This window comes from Nothoprocta perdicaria, unplaced genomic scaffold, assembly GCF_003342845.1.
Source record: "Nothoprocta perdicaria isolate Ctin4 unplaced genomic scaffold, notPer1 scaffold_53, whole genome shotgun sequence".
NCBI classification, from domain to species: Eukaryota; Metazoa; Chordata; class Aves; order Tinamiformes; family Tinamidae; genus Nothoprocta; species Nothoprocta perdicaria.
This window is the reverse complement of record NW_020455788.1, coordinates 509,430-534,875: the sequence shown is the minus strand read 5'-3', so window position 1 is coordinate 534,875 and position 25,446 is coordinate 509,430. Positions and strand designations below refer to the sequence as shown.

The window sequence follows — 25,446 nt, the reverse complement described above, 5'->3', positions numbered from 1 at the left end:
TTTAAATTATAGCTCCACTCTAAAATAGGGTTAAATGCTTGCCAGTGGGAAATATTGAATGTGAGACTTGGACTGCAGTGTCTGATTTGCTGAGAATGTTCTTTGAATTCCCTTGTCAGATTTTCTTTTATCCTAGAATGTGGTTCTACATTCTCTTGCCATGCATAATTGTTTTTGCAATAGAAATTTTATCCATGTGCTGTTTGTATTTACTTTAAGTGCAATTCCAGACTCAAGATTCTCCTTGGTGAAACAGGTCTGTTGCTACGCTTTGTGAAACAGGGTGCTCCAGAGTATCATCAGTTAACTGCTTAAAGCATTTTATAATTTCTCGTTTGGGCAAAGGTAGTAAAATATCACTCCTTGCTAGTTCTTTCTTTCCTACCATTTGTATTTTTAGAGCTGGGGTCTTTGCTGGTATATTTGTAGTGGGGCATGAATAACATTTAGCTTAGCTTTAAATGTTAAGAAAAAACACTTTGAACCTTGCTTAGCTATGCTTGTTATTTTTGTGGCTAGGCAGTTTGGACATTCATGTGGGGACTGCCCACAGATTAAAATAACTCTGAAGCTATATTGAGTTGTTACTAAAATTCAGCAGAACATTTTATGTGTAACAAGAAAAGTAATCTGGCAGGTTTGACTTGTTCTGAGGCTGCCAGGATATATAGGAAGCAGATGTGTGATGCCTCGTTTCTTGTGCGCAGCATGTCAATGAGCAGAAATTGCAAAGCGCTCATTTACTTGTCTGTCCAAATGCTAGACTTGATTGTGTCTTTATAGATATATTGATATAGATTTTATTGTGTTTTCGATGGTTACAGCAAACACAAGATAGAGATGAATTTGTGCAGATCATTCTGGCTGCTTTCTGTATTAATAAATGATGAGTTTAGGTAACGTTAGGGGTTATCAATGATTTAAAGGGAGCGGGTGCAGGAGTTTCTGAAAAGTAAAAGCTAGAGTGACACCTCATACCGCAAGAACATTCTTGGGGCACTTTATATCTTGATGCAAAGTATAATAAACCTGTAGAGCTTCTCCTGCAGTCTATAGATAGCTTTCCAGCTCTTAAGAACTGTGTGGCATTCGGATGATTTGCTCGTAAGGCACAATGAAACTGAAATAAAGAATCTGAATAACCCTTAGGTTATTCGAACAACACCTTAAACTGAATGTCACCCATCTCAACACCAGCCAAGCAGAAAATCCAAGACAGCCTTAAATGCTGTGCAGTATAGTATAGAGGAAAAGGATATGGAAGTGGACAGGACAAATCACTCCACAAAAGGGAATTGCCTTTACTTCATCAGCCAACGTATACTGTAGAAGTCTATAGATGATGGCAAAGGGAAGTTAGTACCCTTCATGTTCAGGAGTACAGATATATCTTCAAATGATTTTAGGATAATCTCACCAGCATCAAAGAGCCATACAACTTCATCTGCAGGGAACTGTCTAAATACTGATATTATTTATATACTGTGGTGTTCATTGCATTATTAGTTGCCTCATAATGTAATTGGATTTACTGTGCAATTTAAAACTCATTTTATGGTAGCTATAGCAAATGCATATTAGTATATTTAGGCCATGTATATGATCAGCTAAACTTAATTTAGTAATTGTCTTGTTCCCCTCAATTACACCAAGGTTTTGATGCTTCTGTGAGTGAGGAAACCTACAGTACTCTGTACGTCAACCAAGCTGTGTAATCAAAATACGCAGAGGCATTTGGAGATTAGTTTGTAAAAGTTATTCAGTTTGTGGGCTTCAAAGTGAACAAAACATTCAAGATGTTTTGCGTGCAAGTCTTGCTGTGTCATTGCAATTGAACATCATATTGTACCTGAACACATTGAACACATTGTAATTGAACATCAGCAGGTTTTGGAGCCTTGCAGGAGGACAGAACTAAGTTTGCTTCAGTCACAGTGAGGAAGATAGAGATTAAATCCAACTGCAAAGTCAAGGTGTAAAAGTTGCTTGCTGGTGGTATATGTGCACTGAGAGAATTAAATATACATGTGGACAAAATATTTAAAGAATTTTCTTGTTAGCAAGTCATCTTCCTTCTTGTAACCTTGACACATTCCAGTATGCAAAATCTTCTCAGCCCTTCCTAGTTTTGGATGAAACTGAGCATATTATATGTTTTCCACTGCTCCTTCCTTGGGTAGGGACTCCTTAGTTTGGATTTGCTTTTAACTGCTGAGATGTCTAGTTAAGTATATGCAGAAATGAATAAGTACTCGTGACAGTGGAAGACAGGCCTTAAATTCTGAATTGCCCAGCTGATGAGTATGTGAATCTTGATCTACTATATGGTAGCCCAGTGAAATGTGTTACAGCAGGACATAGACCCTTGTGTTACCTTCCTAACCCCGGAGCTCTGCTGTCGGAGGCAGAATAAAAGTGACACAGAGCCAAGGCAAAAAGATAACACTTATGGTCTCACTTTAATGCTTAATAAATGCTAAGTTTCACCCTTTGCAGACATCTCTGATTAATTGAACTTAGTATTTTTATGTATTTGTGACTATCACTAGAAGTTGTAAGCTGGTGGATTTTAGGAGCCAACACTGGCAGAGTTTGAGGCAGGATAATCTACTCTTTCAGTTTTTTGTGGCAGTGACACTAATAGTACTGTGTTGGTCTAGCCTCTATCTCTTTGAAGCTAAAGTCTTCAGAGTCTTGTAAGAGGGATCTCTGTAGGAAGCCTCTCTCTTGTAGTTTGGCAAACATTGACTCAGATCAGTTGTTTTTAATACTACTTCTACTTAACTGATTGTTTGTTCATATGGGTCTCAGTTGCACCTGAATCTGACTTCCAGGTGTCTCAGCTTACATCATGAACAGGCTGCTGTCAGAGGCAAGCACAGGTGCCCAAATAATGGTAACACTGGTGGCTCTACATGAGTGAGCAATCATTGGGGGCTGCTTTTATTACCATCCTGCTTGGTAACACCTGTGTGTCACCACACATCTGAAACCTTTAGACAGGAGCTAGGACCACTGCTATATGGACATAACATCTGCTGTAAAGAAATGTGCAGTTTAAATAGGGCACAGATCAAGGGAACACAATATTTAATAAAAATACTGTCTTGATCCTTACAAAGAAATTTCAAAATATCACAATGGCAATTTTTGTGCGAGTAGGGACAGCGTGATAAGTCAAATGGTTTTTATAGTTGCTGACATAAAGCTTTAATAGAATAAGAAACTGTGGAGTGTATGTTGCTTTGAACAACTAGTAAGATTTTTCAGCGAAGTGCTTCCATTACACACTCAACTGAAGTTCTTTTAAATCCTCTTTAAGGCTGTGTATTTTAGATTGTCATTATTTGACAGATCATATTTTTCCCGACGCATCAAGAAAGAGGCTTGATCTCTTAGTGCTGTGAGTTTCATCTCTTCATGTTGTAGTTTGTGGTGGGGACGGGCTGGCTTGGAGTTCTCTACATGCAGCTGGTAGTTGCAAACAAAATCAGAAAGTGCAAATATAAGATTATTCCTCTGGGCTCTGGAACAAGTCAAAGACTTCAGTCTCACCAGTATATATAAACTTGGTGAATACACAATACATGCACCCGCTGTTTTTGGTCTGCCTTTAGACTCCACTGGAACTGTTTAGCTTGATAGTGGGTGCAGTGACAGACACTTAACACTAGAATAAATTTTGTTTCTTGGAGACAATGCAATGCCAAGAATATCAGTCATAACTTTTTATTTCTCCTTTCCCATTCAAGAATTTCTTGGCTTCTCCGTTGCCGAATTTTTAAGTTAGGTTTAACTGTTTTGTTCTCTATTTTAAAACACCGAGATTTTTTTTTATCCTCTTGTCCGTGCTGGCTCAGTACCTGGTGCTTTGATGAAGTCCAGGCAAGTCCTCTGCACACAATCTTGTTGAAAAGCCATGGACACAGGTCAACGTTAGGGGGGTGGACTGGTTGAACACCAAGCCGTTCACTCCATCTCCCAGAACAGTTTCTTGCTAATACTAATGCTGGTCAAGAAACATGGAGTTTTGATTTCCTAGCTTGTGCTTTCTGGTGTGCTGGCTTTTAAACTAGACCACAGGTAAGTCTTGTAGTGCCTTCCACAAGAAACATGTAGGTGAGGCACTGAGCGACGTGGTTTAACAGACATGGTGGTAATGGGTGTACAGTTGGACTTGATGGTCTTAAACGTCCTTTCCAAACACAGTGATTCTATGATTTATCCTCCACATAGTGAACTTGAGCATGGAATTGTGTCAGAAGGATGTCTCTTGCCTCAGCTGCCCGCACTAAACACCACACTGGGGTTGGCATCCTCAGTGCTCAAGTTCTGCCCAGGTTAAGCAGGGGCCCATCCCAGTGTGGTGGTGCAGACCCTTCCGTGAGAGCCTCTTGGCAGAGTGTGGCTCCGAGCTCCCTTCGGGGAGCAGTGGCCTCTAGCAGGAGCAGCTCCGTCTTTTTAGTGATCCAGGGCTGTTGCTCTAAAGCATAGTTTGTGCTTTCATGTTTGTGTTAAACCTGAGGCAACCAGGAGAGCTCATGCAAAAATCCAATGAGCCGCTTCACCTTTTGGAGCAGTTTGCCCCAAAACTGAAGTTTGAACTATTAAACAGCAATATGCATTTGTAGCACTGAATTAAGAGCTGACTCTAATTGCTTTTTTCTTTTAAAAAAAGTCATTGTTTGGACAGATTCTCTTGGGATTTACCCATGTGAACTGGTGCTTGAGAATGTGAAATTGTGCAAATATAGTGTGTTGACCTTTATATCTTAATGTGTTTCTCTAATCTTAGGTGACATTATATAATAGCGTAGAAATACTTTATTTGCAAGATCTATAATGAAAATCTACAGATGGTATCTGAAGTAAAGGATGTAACATTCTTGTTTAAAATATTGGCAGCAGCACAGTATTCACGGAAGCAAATTTTAGAGGAAGCAGATGGGCTACGTGTGGAGCCATTTTGTCCTTAGAATTTGAACAATAAAGCATTGAAAATATTCTAAATTATGTGAAATCTGTCCATAATATATAAGATTTTCATCCTCCAGACCTTTTTATTATGTTTTATATTATGCTCCCTCAGTGTAAGTCACTGGAAAAAATAGTTGAAACCACTGTCTTGTTTCTGAGCTTTTGTAAATTACATTTTTGAGTCTGAAAAACCTGAGAATAGATTGTTCTAGCAAGTGACCTTTGCATTAGTATGTGAGTGAGGGCTTTCTTTGGCAAGACTGTCTATGTGAATCAGTCTTGAGCCCTCTTTCTGTCTTGACATTTGACTTCAAGTTCTGAGTCTTCTGGTAGGTAATGTTACTGGTATCGTAAAATCAACTCTGTCAGCTATTACCATCCTCGGCCCTTAAACATCTATTACAAGGTTTTAGCAATATCCCTTTCTCTCCTTTTATGAGACTTTTCCTTAAACAGTAAAAGTGTTGGCATGTGGTCAATATTGAAATGGAATTTTGCTCATTTTTCTGCTTAGTTCAAAATCTACTTTCTATGGTCCTCAAATGGAAGCTACTTTCTTTCACATGTAACCCTTATTTCCAGTCAGATATTATTATTGTTCAAAAAATCATGCTCAACTTATATTTTGGTGGAGAAGCATGAAAGAGGGAATTTTCTGTATCTCATATGAAAAACACGTTCACGACAGTAAACTTTGTAATGCCTTTATCCCTTTATCAGCAGAAAAATACTGGATTCTTGATTGAGATTTGGAAAATGCTTCTTTCTAAAACAGAGAATGCTAAATTCTGGCTTCTGCTGAGGCGGCCAACCAAAAGATGAAAGCATAGAATAATAAACAGAATTGAAGAATAAACTTTTACAAAAAAATAGTGTTTCAATGTGGAAAAAATTACAAGCTTTGAATATGTTACAGCATCACTCTGACTTGAGAAATAAGCTTCTTTTTAGAGAAGATTAGAGAAAGATAATTGTAACCAAGTTTTCATCACCAGCCCACTTCGGCTTAGTCACTTCCAAATGTCCAAAGCTATAGGCTTGTGAAATTATCACTTGTTTTCTTCTATTTGACCCATTATTAACAAGATATAGACACAGATGTATCTATGTAGGCTAACGAAATAATGTTTTATCTTCACTGTTAATGATGCTTTCAAAATAAGAATAAAAATAATAATAATTTAAAAAGTAAAAACTTAATAAACTGGCCTGATCCATATTCTTTTGGTATGGGATGTGTTTGGCCATCTTATTTTCTGTTTGGAAGGTTGGACATGGCAGCATGTTCTTTGTGCTTTCATAAGTGCTTGTGATTTTCATGGTTTCAGTGAAGTCTGTAGATTCTAATACTTTCTCAGCTTCTAATAGTATGCATGTCTGGTAAGAACTTAGTAGGCTGTGTGGTTAAGAATTCACATAAAATTTTCCATGTCATTTGGAAATGGTAATGAATGCTGCAGGATATATCCTTTCAATTACTTCACTCAAGGATATGGAAGCTCTGTTTGTACTAACAGCAGTCAATGAACACTGCTGCTAAGGTTATCAAGTGCTCTTCTGTATTCTTCCCTGAGGAAGTGGGTTGAAATGTGCAGCCTTTGTATTTTATGTGTGCACATACTAGCTAGTACCACCTGCTAGCTAGTGTCAACCCATAAGTATTCTCATTTTGCTGAGTACCTTCTTTTAGTGAGCTTAAATTTTTGTCAAGAAAGATCAGGAAAAAAAGCATTCACATATACATAATTATGTTATCTTGAGGAAAATGTTGCACAAGGGAGGAAAACAGGTTGACTAAATTCACCAGATCATGATTTGGAGAGCAGAGGGTAAGAAGTCTGCTCAGCCCAACTGTTTGACATATTGGACAGCCCTTCTAGCAAAGTGCTTCTGCTGAGGTTGTGCTGACATGAGCAGATCTAGGGGCATTTTTCAGGATAAACTTATTTCAGGGTAAACCTCCTTTATTGACTGAAATAACCTATACCAAGGGAAGCATCTGTCACATGTTTTGGATGACACATCTGTCAGCAGGTAGTGTGATGCTTCTCATCTCTTAACACCTGTGCACTGCCAGTGGTTTGTGAGGTGGAACTAGCTTGTGAAAAAATGAATATGGGGAAAAAAGACAGTGAAAAGCAGTCATGGAGTGTTTCCATCTCAGACATGGATATATTTAGATTATCTTCTAGTTGTTGTCTTACTGGAGATTTAGAAGATGTCTTTACTATATGGCAGCCAACTTTTTAACTAAACCTGCTTCTTGTTAGTTGTGCACAGTCTCATGTGCTCTCATCAGAACACATCTTCACAAATTCCTACAGATTTCTTACAAATCCCTGCTAGTACTTGTTTAAATTTTGTTAATCACATAACTGGAACTGATGACCTAATTCCATTTTATTAGAGCTCAAACTGTCATTGAGAGACTGTGTTCTTGGGGCAGTATATGTCACATGAATAGAATAATTTTACATGTGCTAAATAGAAATCTGTTCATGTCAAGAGTTTCCATTTTATTCTGAATCTTCAGTTTAATCATGAAAAATTCAGATAGGAACATTCAATTGCTTTGTAAAATAGCATAAAATTGCTCAGTTTGGCCTTATTAATCACGTGAGAAACCAACTTTTAAATTAAATTAAGACCTCAAAATTAGAAGTTCAAATATATAGAACAGCTCTGACATTAATTAATAGTACAGCATATAGCAACTTCAAGATAGATACCTAATGAGAAATATTTTCCATTGAACTGGTATTTGCGTGGCAACAAATGTTGTATTGCAGCTTGAGCTTATAGCTCTGATCTCACTGCTCAGGGACAATTTTTAAAAGTGTATTCTACAATGTTCCTTTGAAATCTTTGGCTGAATTGATCCAAGTGTTAAATATCTAGTCTCCTTTGTGTTGCATCAAACGTCTTTGTTTTAGATCTAAGTGACAGTGATTCCTAGTGTGACACGTGGAGAAAATTCAGCCTGTGCTTCTTTGCCTCACTGAAGTTGGTTTGTCCCTCTGGAGTTCACTGCCAGTCACTAGTCTGTTTGCACAGGGTGCAACATGCCTTTTATTTCTCCAAAAGCCTTGCTGATGAACTGTTGTGTTGTTTGGAAGCACAGATTGATGATCGCTCTCCAGTTACTGCCCAGAGATCACAAGAAGGAGAAAAACAAACGTGCCCTAGTTGGACTAAATTTTCATTGGATTTCAGTACTATCTGTGACAGCTTATTCATTACTCTTGACAGATAGTGGAAACAAGCCAGTTATTAGATCTTTTGCAGCAGTCTTTTCCACAAATTCTAGTATTGCTTTGTCTTACAGAAATATTTTTTAGTGTGGAATAAAGAAGTTACTCACATCACAGCTTTGAGAAGTATCTGGGTTGGGTTTTTTTTTTTCATTCTGGACATGTAAATCTTATGAATTCCTGTACAATTTCTAATAATCTGCTTTTTGCCAAATCAGGGCTCTAAGAGTCATTGTAGCATTTGGACTATGTACTCTTTACTGCAAAGAGTAATATCTGGCTAAATAGATGTGGGCTTCTCTTTTTGTGCCTCACTGAGCAAACCATCCATTGCAAGCTGAATTTAGATTTGATGTAATGAAATGTGAGGCTTCTTTATATCCTTTGGGTAACTAAGGTAAGTAGTAAATTAATTTCTGCTTGGACACTTAAATGTCTCGTAGATAATGTTTTTCCTACAACTTTGGCCAGTTTAGCAGTATGGCTTCTAAAATAGAGACCATCTCAAGTGATGAAGTGTCATTTTAGCATAGAAATCTGTCCTGGCTGCGATACTAATTTATTTTCCACTAGGATTTCAGTGAATATGTCTCGTGTCTTTATAAACTAATTGAGGTTTTTAATAGTGTTTATGTGGAAAGGCACCCAAATATTCTGCGTTAAGGCACCCAAATATTCTGCATTAAGGCATATAGTGCAACATTTGTTGGTATGGAGGAGAGCAATGTCAGTTTAAAGAGACTGCCTTCTCTTCTAGGACTGATATATGCTTACATTGAGGAAAGACACGTTCCTTTCCTGTCGTCTATGAACTTCCAGCCCATCTTAGCTTTCCAAGCAGAGACGTTTATTTGGTCTTTCCTCTGTTCTTGTTCCATTCTCGGCTGAATCCACAGAAGGACAGCTCTGAGCTGAGCTACAAAGGGAGTATTTCTCTTTTAGATGACGTGTAGCCTCTGCTTCTGATACAATGGCAGCATGTTCTTTAGGGGATAGGTGTGGGCTTTAGATGAAATGATGTCCAGATTGCTGCAGACAAAGAATGTTTTGGTATATTGCAAAAGCCACCTTCTTATGACTACACAAACTCATGAAAGAACACAAAAGCCAACAAGTTATTAGTTAGTACACTAATTGCAGTGCAGGTCTGTCAGTAGCTGGTTTAAGCTCTTTATGGGGCCCGTAAGGACTTCCGATCAGATGTTCTGATAAGGGCCTTCTAGTTTTCTAGCCTTTTGAAGAATTCAGTTCCAGTAATCCTCCCTTTCTTTCCTCTTTCCTTCCCTCCCCGAAGGTCATCGCATTCCAGCTTCATGGATTAAAGGATGTTCCCGGAACTGTTGCACAACTCCTGTGTGAGCAATTGGCAGGGTGGTGTCTGAGCAGGCCATCTCTGAGTGGTCCTAAAATGAAGCTACATATTGCCAAGAATGCCAGCTGCTGTTTCAGTCTTTAGTCTGGGCTGGCAGCTGAGCGGGCTTGGACCAAGGTCTGAGCTCAGGAATATGATTGGACTAAGAAGAGGTCTTGGGGCCCTGTGGGAATGTTCAAACACTTCCCGAGTCCCAGGGGACGCACTGGCATCTATGTACTGATGTCTCAAAGTGCTGCTTGTTTCATTTTTCTGGTCATGAAAATGGTGACTAAAATTGTAGTAGCAGTTAATAGCCTGCATATCAGTGGAGCTGAGCCAGTAAATGTTGATAGATCTGCCAACTGAGTGTGTGCTTTTTTGCGTAATTTTGTAAACTCTATTCAAATAGCATGTGGCATCACTCATCAAGTGCAGTATTTTATATCTGAGTAGGAGATTAAGTGTGTTCAAATGCTGAGGAGAGCAGTTGTACAGAAATGAAAATAGTAAAGGACAAGTAATTCCTGCCTAATTCTTTTTTGATTCCTGAATGTCCAGCCCCACCACAACAACAGTTCTTTTCAGAAGGTGGCAATGACATGTGGGTAGTGAGAAGGCATCATGGAATATAGTTCAAGGTTCTGGTAATTGTCTTGTAGCTATGGCTACAAATCCTTGCAGAAGCAATATTTCCATTAAATTGATAGATGGCCCTGGAGCAGAGCTAAAGCATACCGGCTTCTGAGCCTGCAAACCTAAAGAATGTGAGTCTCTCCCAAATCTGTTGCTTATGCTCATAGGTGATCATATCCCTGCAGAGAACTGAGAAGTTTGGGTGTGGAATTAGTTCACGTTTCAAAGCACTCTTTGGCATCTTTAAGGATGTATTTCAAATCATACACTGTTTACAGGAAAGAGTTTAGGGAAGGTTATGAAGAAGTTGCAAGCTACAAATTAAGGTGGTTGTTCATTTTTATCCTGAAAGGCTTCCAGCAGTTTGAAAAGGGTGTGAGCATATAGAGACAAAAAGACTATTCAGATATCAAAGTTCCCCCTGCTGTTTGATGCACTTCTGGTGCCCTGTTAAACTCTATGTGTGATATAGGAGGAGCTGCCTTCACAGTCACGGGAGAGAGATGGTTGCAGCTGTATCTGAATGCTTATGTTACCTGACTGCCTTCATTGCAGTCAAACTTTGTGCTCATTTTGAGGGGTTTATAAATCACAGACTCAATGTCAAAAGCTGTGCATTTATGCATAGGGGTGAGTGAAGACTGCATTCCCAGAGGTTATCATAGTAGCTTTTTCTTTCTGCCCGTAGTTTGTTCTTTCAAGCTCTGCCCATGGACATTTGGGTTCTTCCTTCTCTGAATGTTACAAATGCGAGTAATTGCTTTGGCCCATTTTCTCTGGAGTCTTGGACTAAACACGCTTTTTTTCTTTTTTATCTTTTTTTTTTCCCCCTCCTCTTTAGGGTTATTTTGCAGTTTGCGGCACCTAAAATAACTGGATGGATGTTTTGAATGCAGAGAAGAAAGCTGGGTCTCAGGGTATCTGATTTAATGTGAACTGATTACAAAATAAGTTTCATAAGCATGAGATGCTTGAGCTGGAATCTTCCTGTTTTGGGGGAAGAAGAATTAAACCTCTGCAGTAACACTGGAGAGGAGTTGGAAATTAAGAAATAATGATGTTGATGGAGAGGGAAAATAGTGTCTTAAGTGGCAATGAGGGCAATTAAGAATACTTATTCCTTCCCACTAATGACACACAGAGTTTTGCGGGCTTAACAGGTTTCATCCTTTTTTTTCCCCCTTATGTTTTGATTGCATGCTTGTGGGTGGAATGTCTGATACTCTTGGCTGGAAGAACTATATGGATTCTAAAAGAAAATTGCATTTGTTCTGGCTAAGAGCATACTTATGTGGGTGTTTCTTTGAGACCTGGTGTTTGCTTTGGTTAATCATGGTATCTACAACCTTAAAAGAAGGTGATTAATATCTGGTAGCTAAGTTCCCTATGCAACATAGAGCAGCACTGCGTTATGTTTAATGCTTTGGCATATGAATTCTTTATCTGATGAAGACAGTGTTTGGATTATCAGTTAACCAAAAATACACTTTACAGACCAGAGACGTGAAATTAATCTAGGATAAACAACATTAAATGTTACCTGTCATAGTTTGATCAGCGGCATGGTGCTTATTCTCTTAAACTCCTTAAAGTATCCACTTATCAGATATGTGTAATCATTACCTGCTTAAGTAAGACAACATCCTTTTTTTTTTTTTTTTTTTTTTGAACAGAACAGAAATATAGAATGTTGTGTAAAGTTAACCTTCAACTAAGCTATAGATAGGTATTCCTGTGCGTATCTGAACACCTGTATATTTAGTTATGCTGGCTGGCTGATATCCTGTGTACTAGTTTTACTATGCATAGACGTGGCTGAACATATAGAAAATTGGCAGCTGCTGCTCGTGTGAAGTATCAGCAGTAATCTGTAATTTAAACCGGCTCAGTTTAACTGAAAAAGCTTAGAGTGTAGCCTCGTAGTCAGTTCAACAAGCAGACTGAAGGAGGAAGGTAGTAATTTCCATCAGTACAGACAAGCTAGGTGATGTATCCTGCGCAGCCCCAGCTGACTCGTTGGTTTTGGTTGATTATGCAAAAGATAAGCAGACTCTTCTTCCACATGCAGTTACCAGGGAGTTTTTAGCTATTGAGAGCAGTCTTATTAAAAAGCAGATAGCCATAATGTTTTCCAGGTTAAATCCTGGTGCAAGTTAAACTGATGATAAAACTAGGCAATGGTTGCACTTGAAAGTTATGCTTGTCTTTAGTCCATTCTGTTACTGCCTGATGGGAAAATGAGTAATTGTTCTTAATATTACACTGATGGAGAAGAAACTGCACATTTCATTCCCACTTCATTTCACGGTTAGCATTCCCATGAGCACAAGTGGTGCACTCGTTTTATAGTCTAGCTAGGGGTCTTGTGCTGCAGTTATGCTTGATGTCTAACTGTTCTGTTCACTGTCTTTACCTTTGTTTTCTTTCTAGGGAAAACTTGTGTGCAGCAGCTGGCAGAGAACACAAGGTATTTCAGAAGAAGACTGAAAGAGATGGGCTTTATCATCTATGGAAATGAAGATTCCCCTGTTGTGCCTCTTATGCTGTACATGCCAGCAAAAATTGGGTATGTTTAACAGGAAAATATCTCATTTTTTCAAAATTGGGATGCTTCAGCGAAACTTTTCTGAATATAACACAAGTTTGGCTTGCCTTGTATTTCTGTGGATGTTACTGAGACTTATAAAACATGGAAACTTTAAGTAGTCAAGAGAGAATTGGGTTTGTAGCTTAAGGCATTGGCAAAGCGCTTCCTCTCCAAAAAGAAGTAATTTTACCACCACATTCCATGTTTTAAAAGCTTTTTCATTTCATTCATCTGTAAAGTGCATATATGCACTAAAAAAACTGAAATTCAGTGGAAATTACTCTTCACATAAGAATGTTACTAGAGGATTTTTTCAAGCAGCTCTTGGATTAGAAGCAGCCAATACTTTCACCACTAAAGTCTGAAAATGAAAAAAGAGAAAAAAAGAAAAGGGGGAGGCAGAGAGGTAGGAGGAGAACAAACTACTGATGAATCCCAAATTTGTTGAGTGGTCTGGGTTTTAATAACTCCAGCATATGCAAATATTTCAAATACTAGTAGTATTTGTGCTGTACTGTAACAGACAGCATTATAAAAACTTTTGGAGTACTATATGAATAATTAAGACTGAAATTTTGTAAGAAAGTATACTTATGAAAAAAGTACTTTTTTCGAATTAAACAAAAGCCTGATTCTGAGGACAGCTTAGATTTGGTAGCTGCTTTTCAGTGTTGATACATAACACAGCGCTCAACTAATATGTCCGAACTTGGGATGTGTTTTTTATGCATTAATCATACCATCAAGAAGTAACTTCATTTTTAGCAATTCAGAACATCTTTTGTCCTCTTCTAACTCAGCTTAGCTTCCTGTGTCTCCACAGTGTACCTTAATTAAGCTGGTGAAAACAAACTTTGAAACCGCAGAAGTGTCTGTTGGGGGCGGGCAGCAGGGGGGAATTCCTTGCAGAGTCAACTTCTGAGCCTAAGTCCCTGTTTCCTATCAGAAAGATTTTCAAGCTTAGGTTACAAATCCATTTAGAGACAGCCTGCTAAAAGACCAGCCCCTGCCACATATAATCTTTCAGCTTTGTTAGAACTTAATACAGTGAAATCTTTCTGGGAAGACCACCTCAGGATTGAACAAAAAAAAAAGGCTTTTGTGAACAGAAGTTCTGCCTCTAAAGCAGAGGCAGACTGAGTTGCAGGCTCCCAGGCTGCTTCTTCAAAGGCCTGTATGAATGAATGTACGCAGACCTTCATGCTGGTGCTGCATTGCCTTTGGTATCCGTGTGATGTTGTCCCTTGCTCTCTCTGGCAGCGCGTTTGGGCGCGAGATGCTGAAGCGGAACATTGGTGTCGTGGTGGTGGGATTCCCTGCAACCCCAATCATCGAGTCCAGAGCCAGGTTCTGTTTGTCTGCAGCTCATACCAAAGAGATACTTGATACAGTAAGTATCTCATCTTCTCCCGCTCTTGCTCGCCTTCTATAAACAGAGATAACAGTTGTCTATTTTTTGTTCTATGTTTGGTGCACAAATTAACTGAACTGACTTTTCAAAGCCTTGTATAGCGAAACTGGCAGCGACTGCAGATCTCTTTTCTTCCCCTGATGATGGAGGATGGCTGCCTACAGTAAATCCCAGGGACTTTCTGTTCTCATTTTAAAGGATCAAGCAAAGAGCACTCTCATTCCTTTGAGGCAATTCTTACCTCTTAAAAGGCTTGAACTTCCACACTTGGGCTTCTAGAACTGAGTCTTTGAGAAGGAAGGTCATTCTGCTCCTTCTGATCCTTGATGCAGAAGTATTATATAAAATATATAAATATGTTTATACATAAATATTATTCTTAAGTCACTGCAGACTTCAGCATGTGACCTACCTGTGAGAATTTGTATTCCAAAGATTGCTATTCCAGTTCTCATTTTGGATTCAGAACATAGTTTCCCAAGCTGTTTTGTCCTGTGATCACCTCCTAAATGGAATTCTGGTGTCTAGAGTTCCTAATTCCTGCCTATATTAGGAATATTATATATTATATTGTATTATCCTATATTCTTGCCTGTTCCAGTGGGAATGACGGTCCCTTTCAGTGGGACCAGTCCAGTGGGAATGACAGTCCCTTTCATTGATGGAGTCCTGCCTTACAGTTAGGAGATGCTACCTTAAAAATTAAATATGGACTTCTTTCACAAATTAAGTTGGCAGGGGATAATGGGATTTTCTGATTGTCCTTAGTACATTTTAGAGCGGTAACTATGTTTATTTTTGTGTCATCTTAGACCAGACATATATAGCGTGTCCTAGACTGTATCAAAGGTCATCTTCATGCTTTTTCATTCTTTACTGTTCTGAGTCAGAGCCTAAGCTGCATTTAGTCACAGTGCTGGATGTTAGGAGAGCATGGCTTGGTCTGTTCAGAGAACTGCCTGGAGGAATCCCCAGGAATATGTAGTGGGAAGGAAGAGGAATTCAGGAACCTGGTAGTTTTTTCAAGGATTTACCTCTACTGAGCTCAAGTGGTGCATCCTGATATGCAGGAACTAGAGCTAGAACTAGTGCATTGATTCCTGGATGAACGAGTTGCTCCTGATCTAGCTCAGACATAAAGGAAGCACCCAAGAGGTCAAAGCAAGGACAGGTGACCTAGGAAGAATATAAAAACACTATCTGAGCATGCAGAGTTGGGAGTAAGAAAGCCAAAGCCTATCAATTAGAGGGAAGGGGAGGGCAACAAGGACTGCAAAGGAAGACTAGGGGAATTGTGGACCTGCTTCTGAATGGGACACAGTAACAGAAGACATGGAAAAGGCCAAGGTATTCAATGCCTTTATCAGTAAAGACTGAGGCAAGAAGACTTGCCTTTGGAAAACCCAGGTCCCAGGGATCAGTAGGACAATTTGAAGCAATGAAGACTTAACCTTCAGTGGAAGAAGATCAAATTAGGGAATTTTTAAACTGCACAGACATACATAATAAGTCCTCTCAAAACTATGCAGTTTTGATTGAATCATAGATTTCTCTTAGAGCATGTTAATAGGAATGAGTGCATTGGCACACAGGAGGGATGCAGGAGCTTCTAGGTGGACATGGTGAAATGAATAAGGAGGAGGGGAGAAAAGGGAAATTAGAATCTCTCGCATCACGTTGCCCCAAAAGGAGACAGTTCTGTACAGCCACAACTTGGAGCACATCAGGTTCGCTCAGTTTAACATTACATGTGCAACCACAGAGTCTTGCTGTCAGCTGGATTCTTTCTCCTCTCTTAGCTAAGGTCTTTACTAAAACAGGCTGGTTTCATGGAGTGTTTATAAAGTACTGTTTGTTCCCTTCCAAAACCAATCTGTAACTTTTATTGCTCTGCTTTAAAATGTTCTTTTCCTGGCAAGCTATTTACAAGTCTTTCAACCTCCCAGAAAACATTTCAAGTTTTGTACATTTGCTTTAACACTAAAGACTCATTTCTGTAGTACTTCTGTGGATCCTAAATGCTCTAAATCAAGAGAAATGCTCATTTAATATTTTAGGGTGTGTCTGAGGAAATTAAATCCAGGACAAAATGAATTACTAGTTTCAAAATGAATGAACAAATCCTGATTTAACTTGGTACATGGAGTCTTTTTTCCAAATTAGCATAATCTACTTTGAAGTTCAAAACAACTGCATATTTTAGACCCAGAGCATTGGCAAGCAGAGTTGATAAGGAGCAGGTGGTTGTGTAGACAACTTGTGTTTTCTTCTGATGCAGTGAATGGGGATTGGTGAGAAACAGTCAATAATTAAGTCTGCCATCAGAACAGATCCCTTTGAATTATGACAGCAATAGCTAGGAGGGGGGAAAAAAATAAATAAAGGAAACAAAACTGGAGAGGGACAAAGGCCTCTACAAGTCAGTGCTATCGGGAACTGGTGAGGTTGTGTGTGCATGGATGCTAGCTAGTGGTCTTACCCTGGCATTCTTTTACATGCACTGCATCCACATTTGGAGCATGGGGGAGAGGAACTCAAGTTGTAAATGGTGATATTTGTAATGCTTCCTTGTTCTTATTAAATAAACCCACATGATGGAGAGCAGTTCTCAGTTACAATTTTTACTGTTTTATGTAAATAAAACTTCCTTGCCTAAAAATACTTGGCTCGGGATCAGAGTGAAGTCCCTCGTAATCTGCATCCCTGTGGGCTGGTGCTTTCTTTTCAGTGTTGAAAAATACATTACACTCTCCTGAAGTCAGAGTTCACCAATGCCATTTCCTTTGTAGTCTTTGCTAGTCACATGGTCCTTTTTGTTTTAAATTAATAAAATCCTAAATCTGAGTTCAAGTATAACAGTTAACAGACTCTTTCAACACAAATTCAGCCTTAAATTGCTTCCATATGGGGTCTTTTCTTAAAGCTCTGGTAAAGCATGCCCACGCTTTTTTTTGTTTTTACTGAAGTCCAACTTTGGACTTGTCATTCCCCCATATTTTAGAATGCAGAGATTCTTGTTGCCAGATATAACAAGCATGAGGGGCCATTGTTTAAAGAAACAAAAAACTTGAGCTATCCATCCAGGAAGGAAAAGCATGTAGGGATATTAACCCCCGTCTACCAACTAGTCTCAAGAGACAGGCGTTTGACCCAGAATATGTTAAAATTATAGCATTAATGTTGAGTTAGTGGCACTCTGAAGGAATGCAGAGTGCATCTCTCTGAACAAACTTTAAATTCCAAGGAGTGCAAAACGCCAGCCTAGCCTTTGGGCATGGAAGTAATCTTCTGATGTCATCTCTGTCACTTGCCATATATAAGGTAATCAGCATCTCCTACTGTTGCAGGTTGGTCTGCAGTGACTGACTTTTCTGGACCTAGCTGCAGAAGTGTTCTGCAGAGAAATGGAAGCTTAGGGTTTGATTTTCCATGAAATACGTTGTAAACCAATCAATTGGTTTATAATATAAACCAACTAGTTGTTCAAAGAGAATGCAAAGTGTAATTGGCTGAGCAGGGATTTTCACGTCTTGCACAAACTAGCAGCAGTGTGATCACTGCTGATGTCACCTGCCTTTGGGACGTAATTGTGAAGAACTTTGCACTTCACCAGAAGCGCTCGGGACTATCAATCCTGTAAGTGTTGCCTTTGTAACGACTTCTGCCAGTGAGACTTGCTTTCTAGGGATAAAAAGCTTGGAATCCTACAGGAGAACTTCTTTGCTCGTTCCTTAGATGTGTTGGCTAAAATCTCCCATGCAACTTTATTTTTGAGATGTGGTAAAATTCTGTTCAGGTAAGATGGCAATCTGTGGGCATGCCAAAAAGAAACTGTGCTGTTGATTTTCTTGCATCTCTTTCCTCTGCTGATATACTGTGGTCTCTTTCTTAGGCTTTAAAAGAAATCAGTGAAGTTGGGGACCTTTTGCAAGTGAAATATTCCCGTCACCGGTTGGTACCTCTCTTGGACCGGCCATTCGATGAGACTACATATGAAGAAACAGAAGACTGAACTCCCTCCATGTGCCTTGGTGGGAGGAGCACACCCCATGGGACACTGTGTGGCACGCAAGCCGCAGAGTCCGTGAACAACACACTTAGGACTGCTTAGCATACAAGACATTTCCTCACGATACTGAAGTGGCCACATCAGCTCTAAATGGCATTTTGTAAATAGGGAGAGGAAACAAAAGCTTTGATTCCTGTATCTTCAGGGTCTGGCCCTAGAGGTGCTTGGCTTTATTTTTTCGTACTGTTTTTTTTTATTTATTTGTCACAATGAATTCACGGCAACCCTCGTTGGCTGTGGGTGATCAGCTCTGACTTTGTATGCACCATTAGCCTTCCCAATGCTGGCTGAGATGTTGTGAGCATGTGTGATGCTGGCATGGCAGCATTCCCAGTGTCACTGCTAGGTGTCTGACCTTCCCTGTAAGGAGCAAGCTGACTTGTCTGATCATTCAGGAACTCCTAGAGAAAGCGTTGTTTGCTAACTTCACCTTATTTAACAAGAGGGGTAATCAACCAAAGCATTTTTCTTTTGCAGTTACTTGTGTTTAAAACCTAAAGTTAGCCTTTTTTTTTAAATAAATGTGTTGTTGACAAGTCACTGACAGGACCATTGTTCCCAAACATTAGGTTTGTAAGCCACAAGCAGATCTCTTCTGGGATAGCCTCTTTCCCTTCCCAGTATGGATACCAGACTGCCTCCTGGTTTTAACAGTAACTGTCCTCTTGAAACAGAGTGAGTGATTAAGAGATGGTTTTCTTCATAGGCTGAGATTTTTTTCTTCCTTCTGACATACTTCTCATTTGTTCCTAAGAAGGTTTAGTGAGATTTATTTTCTCATTTACCAATGAATTTATCTTTTACTTGAAAACTGTCATAAAACCATGAACAAGCATATCTGGTAAGTGCTAGGTTCTAGAAGGATATTCTTGAAATCAAATAAAAGCAAGCCTTGTGCTTCCTGGTAAGATCAGAACCTCTCAAAAATCAGGGGTATGCAATGGATGACTACTAGGAAAAACACTTATTTCACGCAGATCTGTGAAGGAGTGATTGCTGCCTTTTACCACATTAATTCACTGTTTCTTGTCATATATGAGATGTTTGTCATTGGCCTCGCTGTGCAAGGCTTTTATGCAAACAGTATAGACAGCCTGGGTCTTGTATCAAGCCTATTTTTTAGGTAACCACAAAATCTCTCATCTGGTAGCTGCATGTCTATATAGGCCTTTCCTGAAAAGAGAATGTGCTCACAATTGCATTGAGTTTGAAATCTTTTATCTTTTGCATTTCTGCTGCTGTGAGATTCAATTTAATGTTCACTGAGCAGTTACTTGGAATCCTTATTTTCAAGTTCCACTCTGTCATATTCCGAAGAAAGTATAAAAAAGCACCTTAGGCCCCTTTGCTTTAGCACACCTTAGAGATGGTCTGCTAGTTAGTTGTTGTGTCTTAAATTCTTTCGGTGAACAGAATTCATCCTTGAAGAGTAATCAAGAAGTTTGTAGCAAGAGCTGGTTGCAGTGTTGCTGGTTCCTGTATGTTTACCTGGGCCATGTAGATTTCCTGCAAAGATGGCATTATTTCAGCATTGTGAAACATAAAATTAATTCAGTTTTGGCAGTTCAATTAGTGACAGTGGAGTGTTTTAACCAAAGTCTTTATCTTAAAACTAAAGCAGAGTGCAGCTCAAAGCAATGTGTCTGGTGCTGCAAAAAATGTATTTTAAAAGTTCCTTTATGCTCACTCTGCAGCTAACAGAGATGATGGAGCTCTTCAGTCACTGGAACCAAGCAGTTCTGCAAATACATCTCGTGAATTAAAGCTAAATCGTCTTATATTTTATAGAATATCTATCTACACATGTTTATAGCTCTTGTTCTATTTTAGTGCAAGAGAATTTCAAAGCACTGAATCAGATTTTTACCATCACATATCAGAAATTTAATCAGATGAGAAAAAAATATATTTGGCTGTTTTAAAATTAGGTCAGGCTAACTGTTTCAGATTTAGTCCACTGATTTTGATTAACTGGTCTTCTGGACTAACAGCTGTGTCTGGGAAGTGTGTAACCTGCATTTCCAGCCTCACTAGGTATGGAGCAATCTCATTTGGTCAGCTGCCCTTGGCTGAGCTCACCTTGGCAGTGTGACCCTGCCCAGGACAACGTGTAGCATTCCAGTGGGATTTTGGAGCAGTTTGAGAGCTGATGGAAGGAACCAGCGCGGAGGCGTCTCAAGCGTTCCCAGGCAAACGGGGACTTTCAGCGACTGCTATGTGGTCAGTCACTGAAAACTGTGACATGAAAAGTTTGAGGTGGGTTATCTTTGCTCTGTAAGTCAAGAGCATTATCTTATATCTGGGATTTAGGATTTAGTCCTAGGGCACCTTGTCTTTAGAAGGGAGGGAGCAAACAAAAAAAGGCTAGATATATATCAGTAACTCAGTTAACTGCTGTAAAAAGAATTCCGAAAATATCAGTGTTTTAAAAATGATTGGTATTTGCTGGGATTTGTATTACACTTGTTCATGCTACAGTACTGATATTTAGCATCTTTCTGCATATAACTTTGAATTTGGGTTGCAAAGACATTTCAGAAATCACCCAGGCAGTTAGTAGCATTCGCAGGCTCCTTGGTTACATTTCAGCCCTGCCACATTTGTTTTGGGAAGCAATCTCCCCACCCTGTCTCCCACTTCCCCTTCTTTCTCTGGATGCCTCTTGTTCAGGGGAGCCAGTTTTGCCAAACTCCAGTACCTGTTGAAAACTGCTCCTGAAAATGTAGCAAGTTATGAGTCTGAAATTTAGCACTTTAAGTTAGTAACTGAGCAGGAAAGCCAGAAAAATCTTTTCATATTTGCTGAAAACCTTGGTTCCCACAAGTAAAGGAGTGCAGTGCATTACTGTGGTGCATCAAGCGAGCCTAGAGCGTGAAGGGTGGCAAAGGTGTGTGGAATGGACTGCTCATTAGGACAGCTCTAAACCGCATATAAATCTGTCTCCTTTTAGTCCTGGCAGTAGAAGCAAATGGAAGAACCAGTCTTGAGCGATTACAAAGGAAGAGAAGCTGCTTAAGAAACAGACCATTCCCTGCCAACTTTTCTGAGAATTTCTAATTGAAAATGACTCCTGGTATTTCTTGGGAGGCACAAAACTGAGAAGAAAATGAAGGCTGTTCTTGAGCAAAGGGTTTTGCGTTGTACTGAATCCTGCCCAAACTTATTCCTAAACATAAAGCAGCTGCCTTCCCAATACCTCTCTGAAGAAATTAGTAAGCAAGATTTTGCCTGTACTGAGTGAAGGAGAGCTTTTAGCTGTTCTAGTGTAAGGCTGGTGACCACATTTTTTAATCTTGAGAAAATAGAGACGTTTCTATTACAGAGCATCAGTGAAGAGCTGAGAGATCTGCTTCTTGTATGAAGCTGCCTTCTCAAGTAATAGACCTTCATGTGAACTAGCTTAATTCATAATGTCTCCGTAGTCCTTTGGCAGGACAGAAACAAAGTTTGGGTTGCGTTTTTTTTTTGTTGTTGTTGTTTGTTTTTGTATCAGAATATTCAGGGCTTTTTTTACACAAGACACAAAACTTTTGTATAGTATCTGTGTATATGGTATATTTAACACTTTTGTTTAGTTCCTCTATTTTTCCCTCTCCTGAGAGCATCTGTAAGGAGCTGTTCTGGTTCCAGGGTTACAGAGCAGTTGTGTTTCTGCTTTAGGCAAAGGCTGGGGAGTAAACGGACCAAACGCTTCAGAGCAACAAGGTCGGTCAGTGAAGGAATTGCATCCTTAATGATCCTCCTGCTGTTTCCTCTCGGAGTGCACAAGTGGTGGTAGCTGCTCGGAAGTGGTGCAGGGAAGGGGAATGTTCCAGTGAAATTAGTGATCCAGCCCTGTGCTGTGTGGATGAAGGAAATCTCGCTTCCTGATACAGCAGAGATGGAGAAAAGGGGCCATCTATCATAGCCTGTTTTCAGAGGTATAAGGATCTTCGGTGTGCACTGGAACAAGGATCCTTACAATAGGAATACAGCTTTACATGCTTAAAGGGACACTTCTATAAAACTTTTCCCCATGAAGTAGACAAATATTTCTCTTCCTGTACAATTTTTCATTTTTTTTTTTTTTTACATCTTTGAAGAAATTTTTGACTCCTAGCAGTTTTCTCACCTGGAAGCCATATTATCCATTCACACAGGTTGGAAAGGTTGGAGGAAAGCCATGAGGTGCCCGTTTCCTTCCAGAGAACATCTTGCAGTGCTATGCATGAGCTCCCTTGCCCCATCACATAAAGCAAAACTTAGAGATTTACTCAATATTAGTCTAAAACACCCCAGTTTTTGCTCAACCTGTGCTGAAGCTGAACATGCAGGTGCCTGTGCGGGCTGAAACTTCTCTGTGGAGACTTGAGCTACCCCTTTGAGTGTGAGTGAAGCCCTGGGCTGCCGGAGGGTGCCTGGTATGACCCATCGTTGGGTAAATGCACCCAAGAGGTGTTGGATCACTGCTTGGGGAAAAACACCAGTCGTGGCCTAATGTGGCCCCCTATTTGGGGGAAAAAAGGAAACAACAACAACAAAACAAATCTTCAGGTATTGTCATGGCTTGTGTTCCTGTAAGCATTCCCTGCCTTGCAAGGTGTTTTCCCGGTTGAAAATTCGGATGTGAGTCTGAAGCGTCCCCATGAAGTGCTTGTGTGGAGTACCAAGCTTTGTCTGTCACTGGAAGCGTTCCGTGCAGAGACTGGAGCTGCTCTGTTCACATCCCCGAGCGGGGCTGGGAAGGAGGGAGAGAGGGCTGTGTGTGGTGCGCGTTGAAGGCCTTAAACTGTGACTCTTGGTGTGAAGAACTGAAATGAAAACTGGCCCTGCAGAATGCAGTGGATTTAGCCCCACGGATACTCTGTGCTCAGCAACATGTGCTGCTGTTTTGGGAGGGAGGGCGGGCGGCGTTGAGCTCGCCTTGCGCTCGCCCCTGGCTGCCCGCCCTTTGAAGAGCAGGAGGCGGGTGTGTGAACGCCAGGAATGGAGCAGGTCCCTGCACCCCTGCGCAGCCGGGATGCGGATCCCGCCGCCAGGCCGCCTGGAGCGGGAGAACCGTGCGCAGGGCAGCGGGAGCAGCGGGAGCGCCACGTTACCGTCCCCTGCAGCCATGAGCAGGGCTTGTGTGAGGGGCCGAGGCCTGGGGCAGCCCCAGAACCACCCGTGCGCCAGACACCCCCTGACACCCCAGTGCTTTTTATTTATTTATTTTGTTCTGCCAAAGCGCATCCTGTTCAGACAGTCTGCTACCCCCTAATGGTGTGTGAAGTTAAATGCAGCCTTAACTTGGGAGCAGTTTGAGAGAGGGAGGTCAGAGTAACGTCGGAGCCTGAGGCTTTAGGCTAATGCCCCGAAGCCAATGGTGGCCCACATTTCCACAGGCCCTGGGCGGGATTGTCACCAAGGCACAGCACTTAGTCTTAAATTGCACTGTGTTCCTATGCCTCTGTGTTGCTATAATGTACATATATATTGGATTTTTTTGTAGATAAAACATTTTAGATAAAATTTTTAAATGGGCTCCCCCCCCAAAAAAAATATTTTATGCCAGATGTCTAATTTTTTTTACACTCAGAATTAACATGAAGTTTGGCTGCTCTGTGGGCAGGGAAAAGATAAAGATGGTACATTGGCTTTAAAAAGGTAACAATGCATGTTAAAATAAAAAGGAGGAAAAAAATGCTTGGAAAAAAATCCATTCAAATATATTCTATGTTCTGCATAATAAAGGAATAAAAAAGAGCTCTGGTTATAGTATTTTTTTTTTCTTAATGTTAAAGGGATTGAAGCCATATTACAGCATCTGAAAGAATGCCCCACCATGGTGGAGTTTCCCTGGAATGGCTGGATAAAACCTGCCTTGGAAGTCAGGTAGAGCCACGTTCCCCTGTATGGGAAGTGCATGTGCAGCTGTGTCTGCTGCTCTGCGGGACAGCACCAGCCGCCTGGTTAGGGATGGAGCAAAGGAGGGGGAAAAGGGAGGAGGCACCTAGCGCTGCTCCTCGCCGGAGGCGGCTCCCGCGCTGCCCCTGTGGATTCCCACCAGTGCGACCAGGGCCCAGCTGCTGTCGTGCTGCCAAGGGCATGTTTGAAAAGGCTTCTTGCTCCATCGTGCATGGGATTCTGGACCTCCTGTCTGCCTTGCACTCTGAGGCTGCTTTAAACATCCCCTTCCACTCACCTCAGCCCCAGGTTTGTGTAAACCAGACGCTGGTATCTGAAAAGGAGGTGCAAGCACTGCATGAATCTGCTCACGTGGGCTCTGGCCAGCGCCGCTGCAGCCATCTCCGACTGACGTTTCCCTGCTGCGCATCCCTTCTCCCGCTCTCTGACAAGGCTGACTTCCCCTCTCAAATTTTTTCCCTAATTGGAGAGCCCACGAGCCCCTGTAGAGACCCCGGGAAAGCTGCTTCCTGGGCTGCCAGCACCGTCCTGCAGGAGATGTCCGAGGGGCGGAATCGCAGCCGCGAGGAGCGGGACAAAGACCCGCGGGCCGGGTGCGGGGAGAGGCCCGGGAGCAGGGGGGGGTCCGGCCCCGCCGGGAGCGCCCGCAGGCTCCCGCCTTGCCCCGGGAGCCGGGGCCGTTCCCGGGAGAGCCTCGGGAGGGGAGGAGGAGAAGCACCCAGACTGCTAGGAAGCGGGGTGGGGAGGAGAAGCGGGGCCCCCGCAAGCCGTGACGCGTTTCGCGGTCACCCCCCAGCGCGGGCGGCTGGAGCGGCGCGGAGCGGCGCGGAGCGGAGCGGGGCGGCCCCGCCGCCCCCCGCCCGGCCTCTCCCCCCGCCCCGGGGCTGCGGCGGGGCGGGCGCCGCGCGCCGCCGGCCTCGCGGGCGCGAGGTGGGGCGAGAGGGAGGGAGGGGAGGGAGCGGGAGAGATGTCCGTGATTAGAGGGAAACTTGCGCTTATTCTAGGCTTTGTCTGCCTGACCGCGCTCCTGGCCGCGGCCAGGGGGCTGCCCGTGAGGAGGCCGCGCAGCAGCAGCCCCAGGGAGCGCGGCTCCAGGCTGGCCGAGGTGAGGAGCGGGAACGGGAACGGGAGCGGGAACGGGAATGGGAGCGCGGCGGGGCAGAGCCGGGCCCCGCTGACAGCCGCGGCCGCGGGAGCCCCTCCTGCCTCCCCGCGGGGCCACGCGCGCAGCACGTGCCGGCCGCGTGGGGAGCCGCGCGGGGCAGGCGGCCCGGGGCG

At 41.7% G+C, this 25,446-nt stretch overlaps 2 protein-coding genes across 2 annotated transcripts in view; both read left to right on the top strand.

Annotated features, from left to right (window-relative positions):
• Positions 1-22,034, top strand: part of SPTLC2 (serine palmitoyltransferase long chain base subunit 2) — a 52,616-nt gene extending 30,582 nt beyond the window's left edge. Inside the window, exons 9-11 of the mRNA XM_026048279.1 lie at positions 12,646-12,781; positions 14,063-14,192; positions 18,106-22,034. Of these exons, the coding sequence (XP_025904064.1) occupies positions 12,646-12,781; positions 14,063-14,192; positions 18,106-18,225 (386 nt within the window). The 3' untranslated portion in view covers positions 18,226-22,034. The remainder of the gene's footprint in view (positions 1-12,645; positions 12,782-14,062; positions 14,193-18,105) is intronic.
• Positions 22,035-25,135: 3,101 nt separating this feature from the next.
• ISM2 (isthmin 2) overlaps positions 25,136-25,446 on the top strand; it is a 19,199-nt gene continuing 18,888 nt past the window's right edge. Inside the window, exon 1 of the mRNA XM_026048306.1 lies at positions 25,136-25,273. Within this exon, the coding sequence (XP_025904091.1) occupies positions 25,136-25,273 (138 nt within the window). The remainder of the gene's footprint in view (positions 25,274-25,446) is intronic.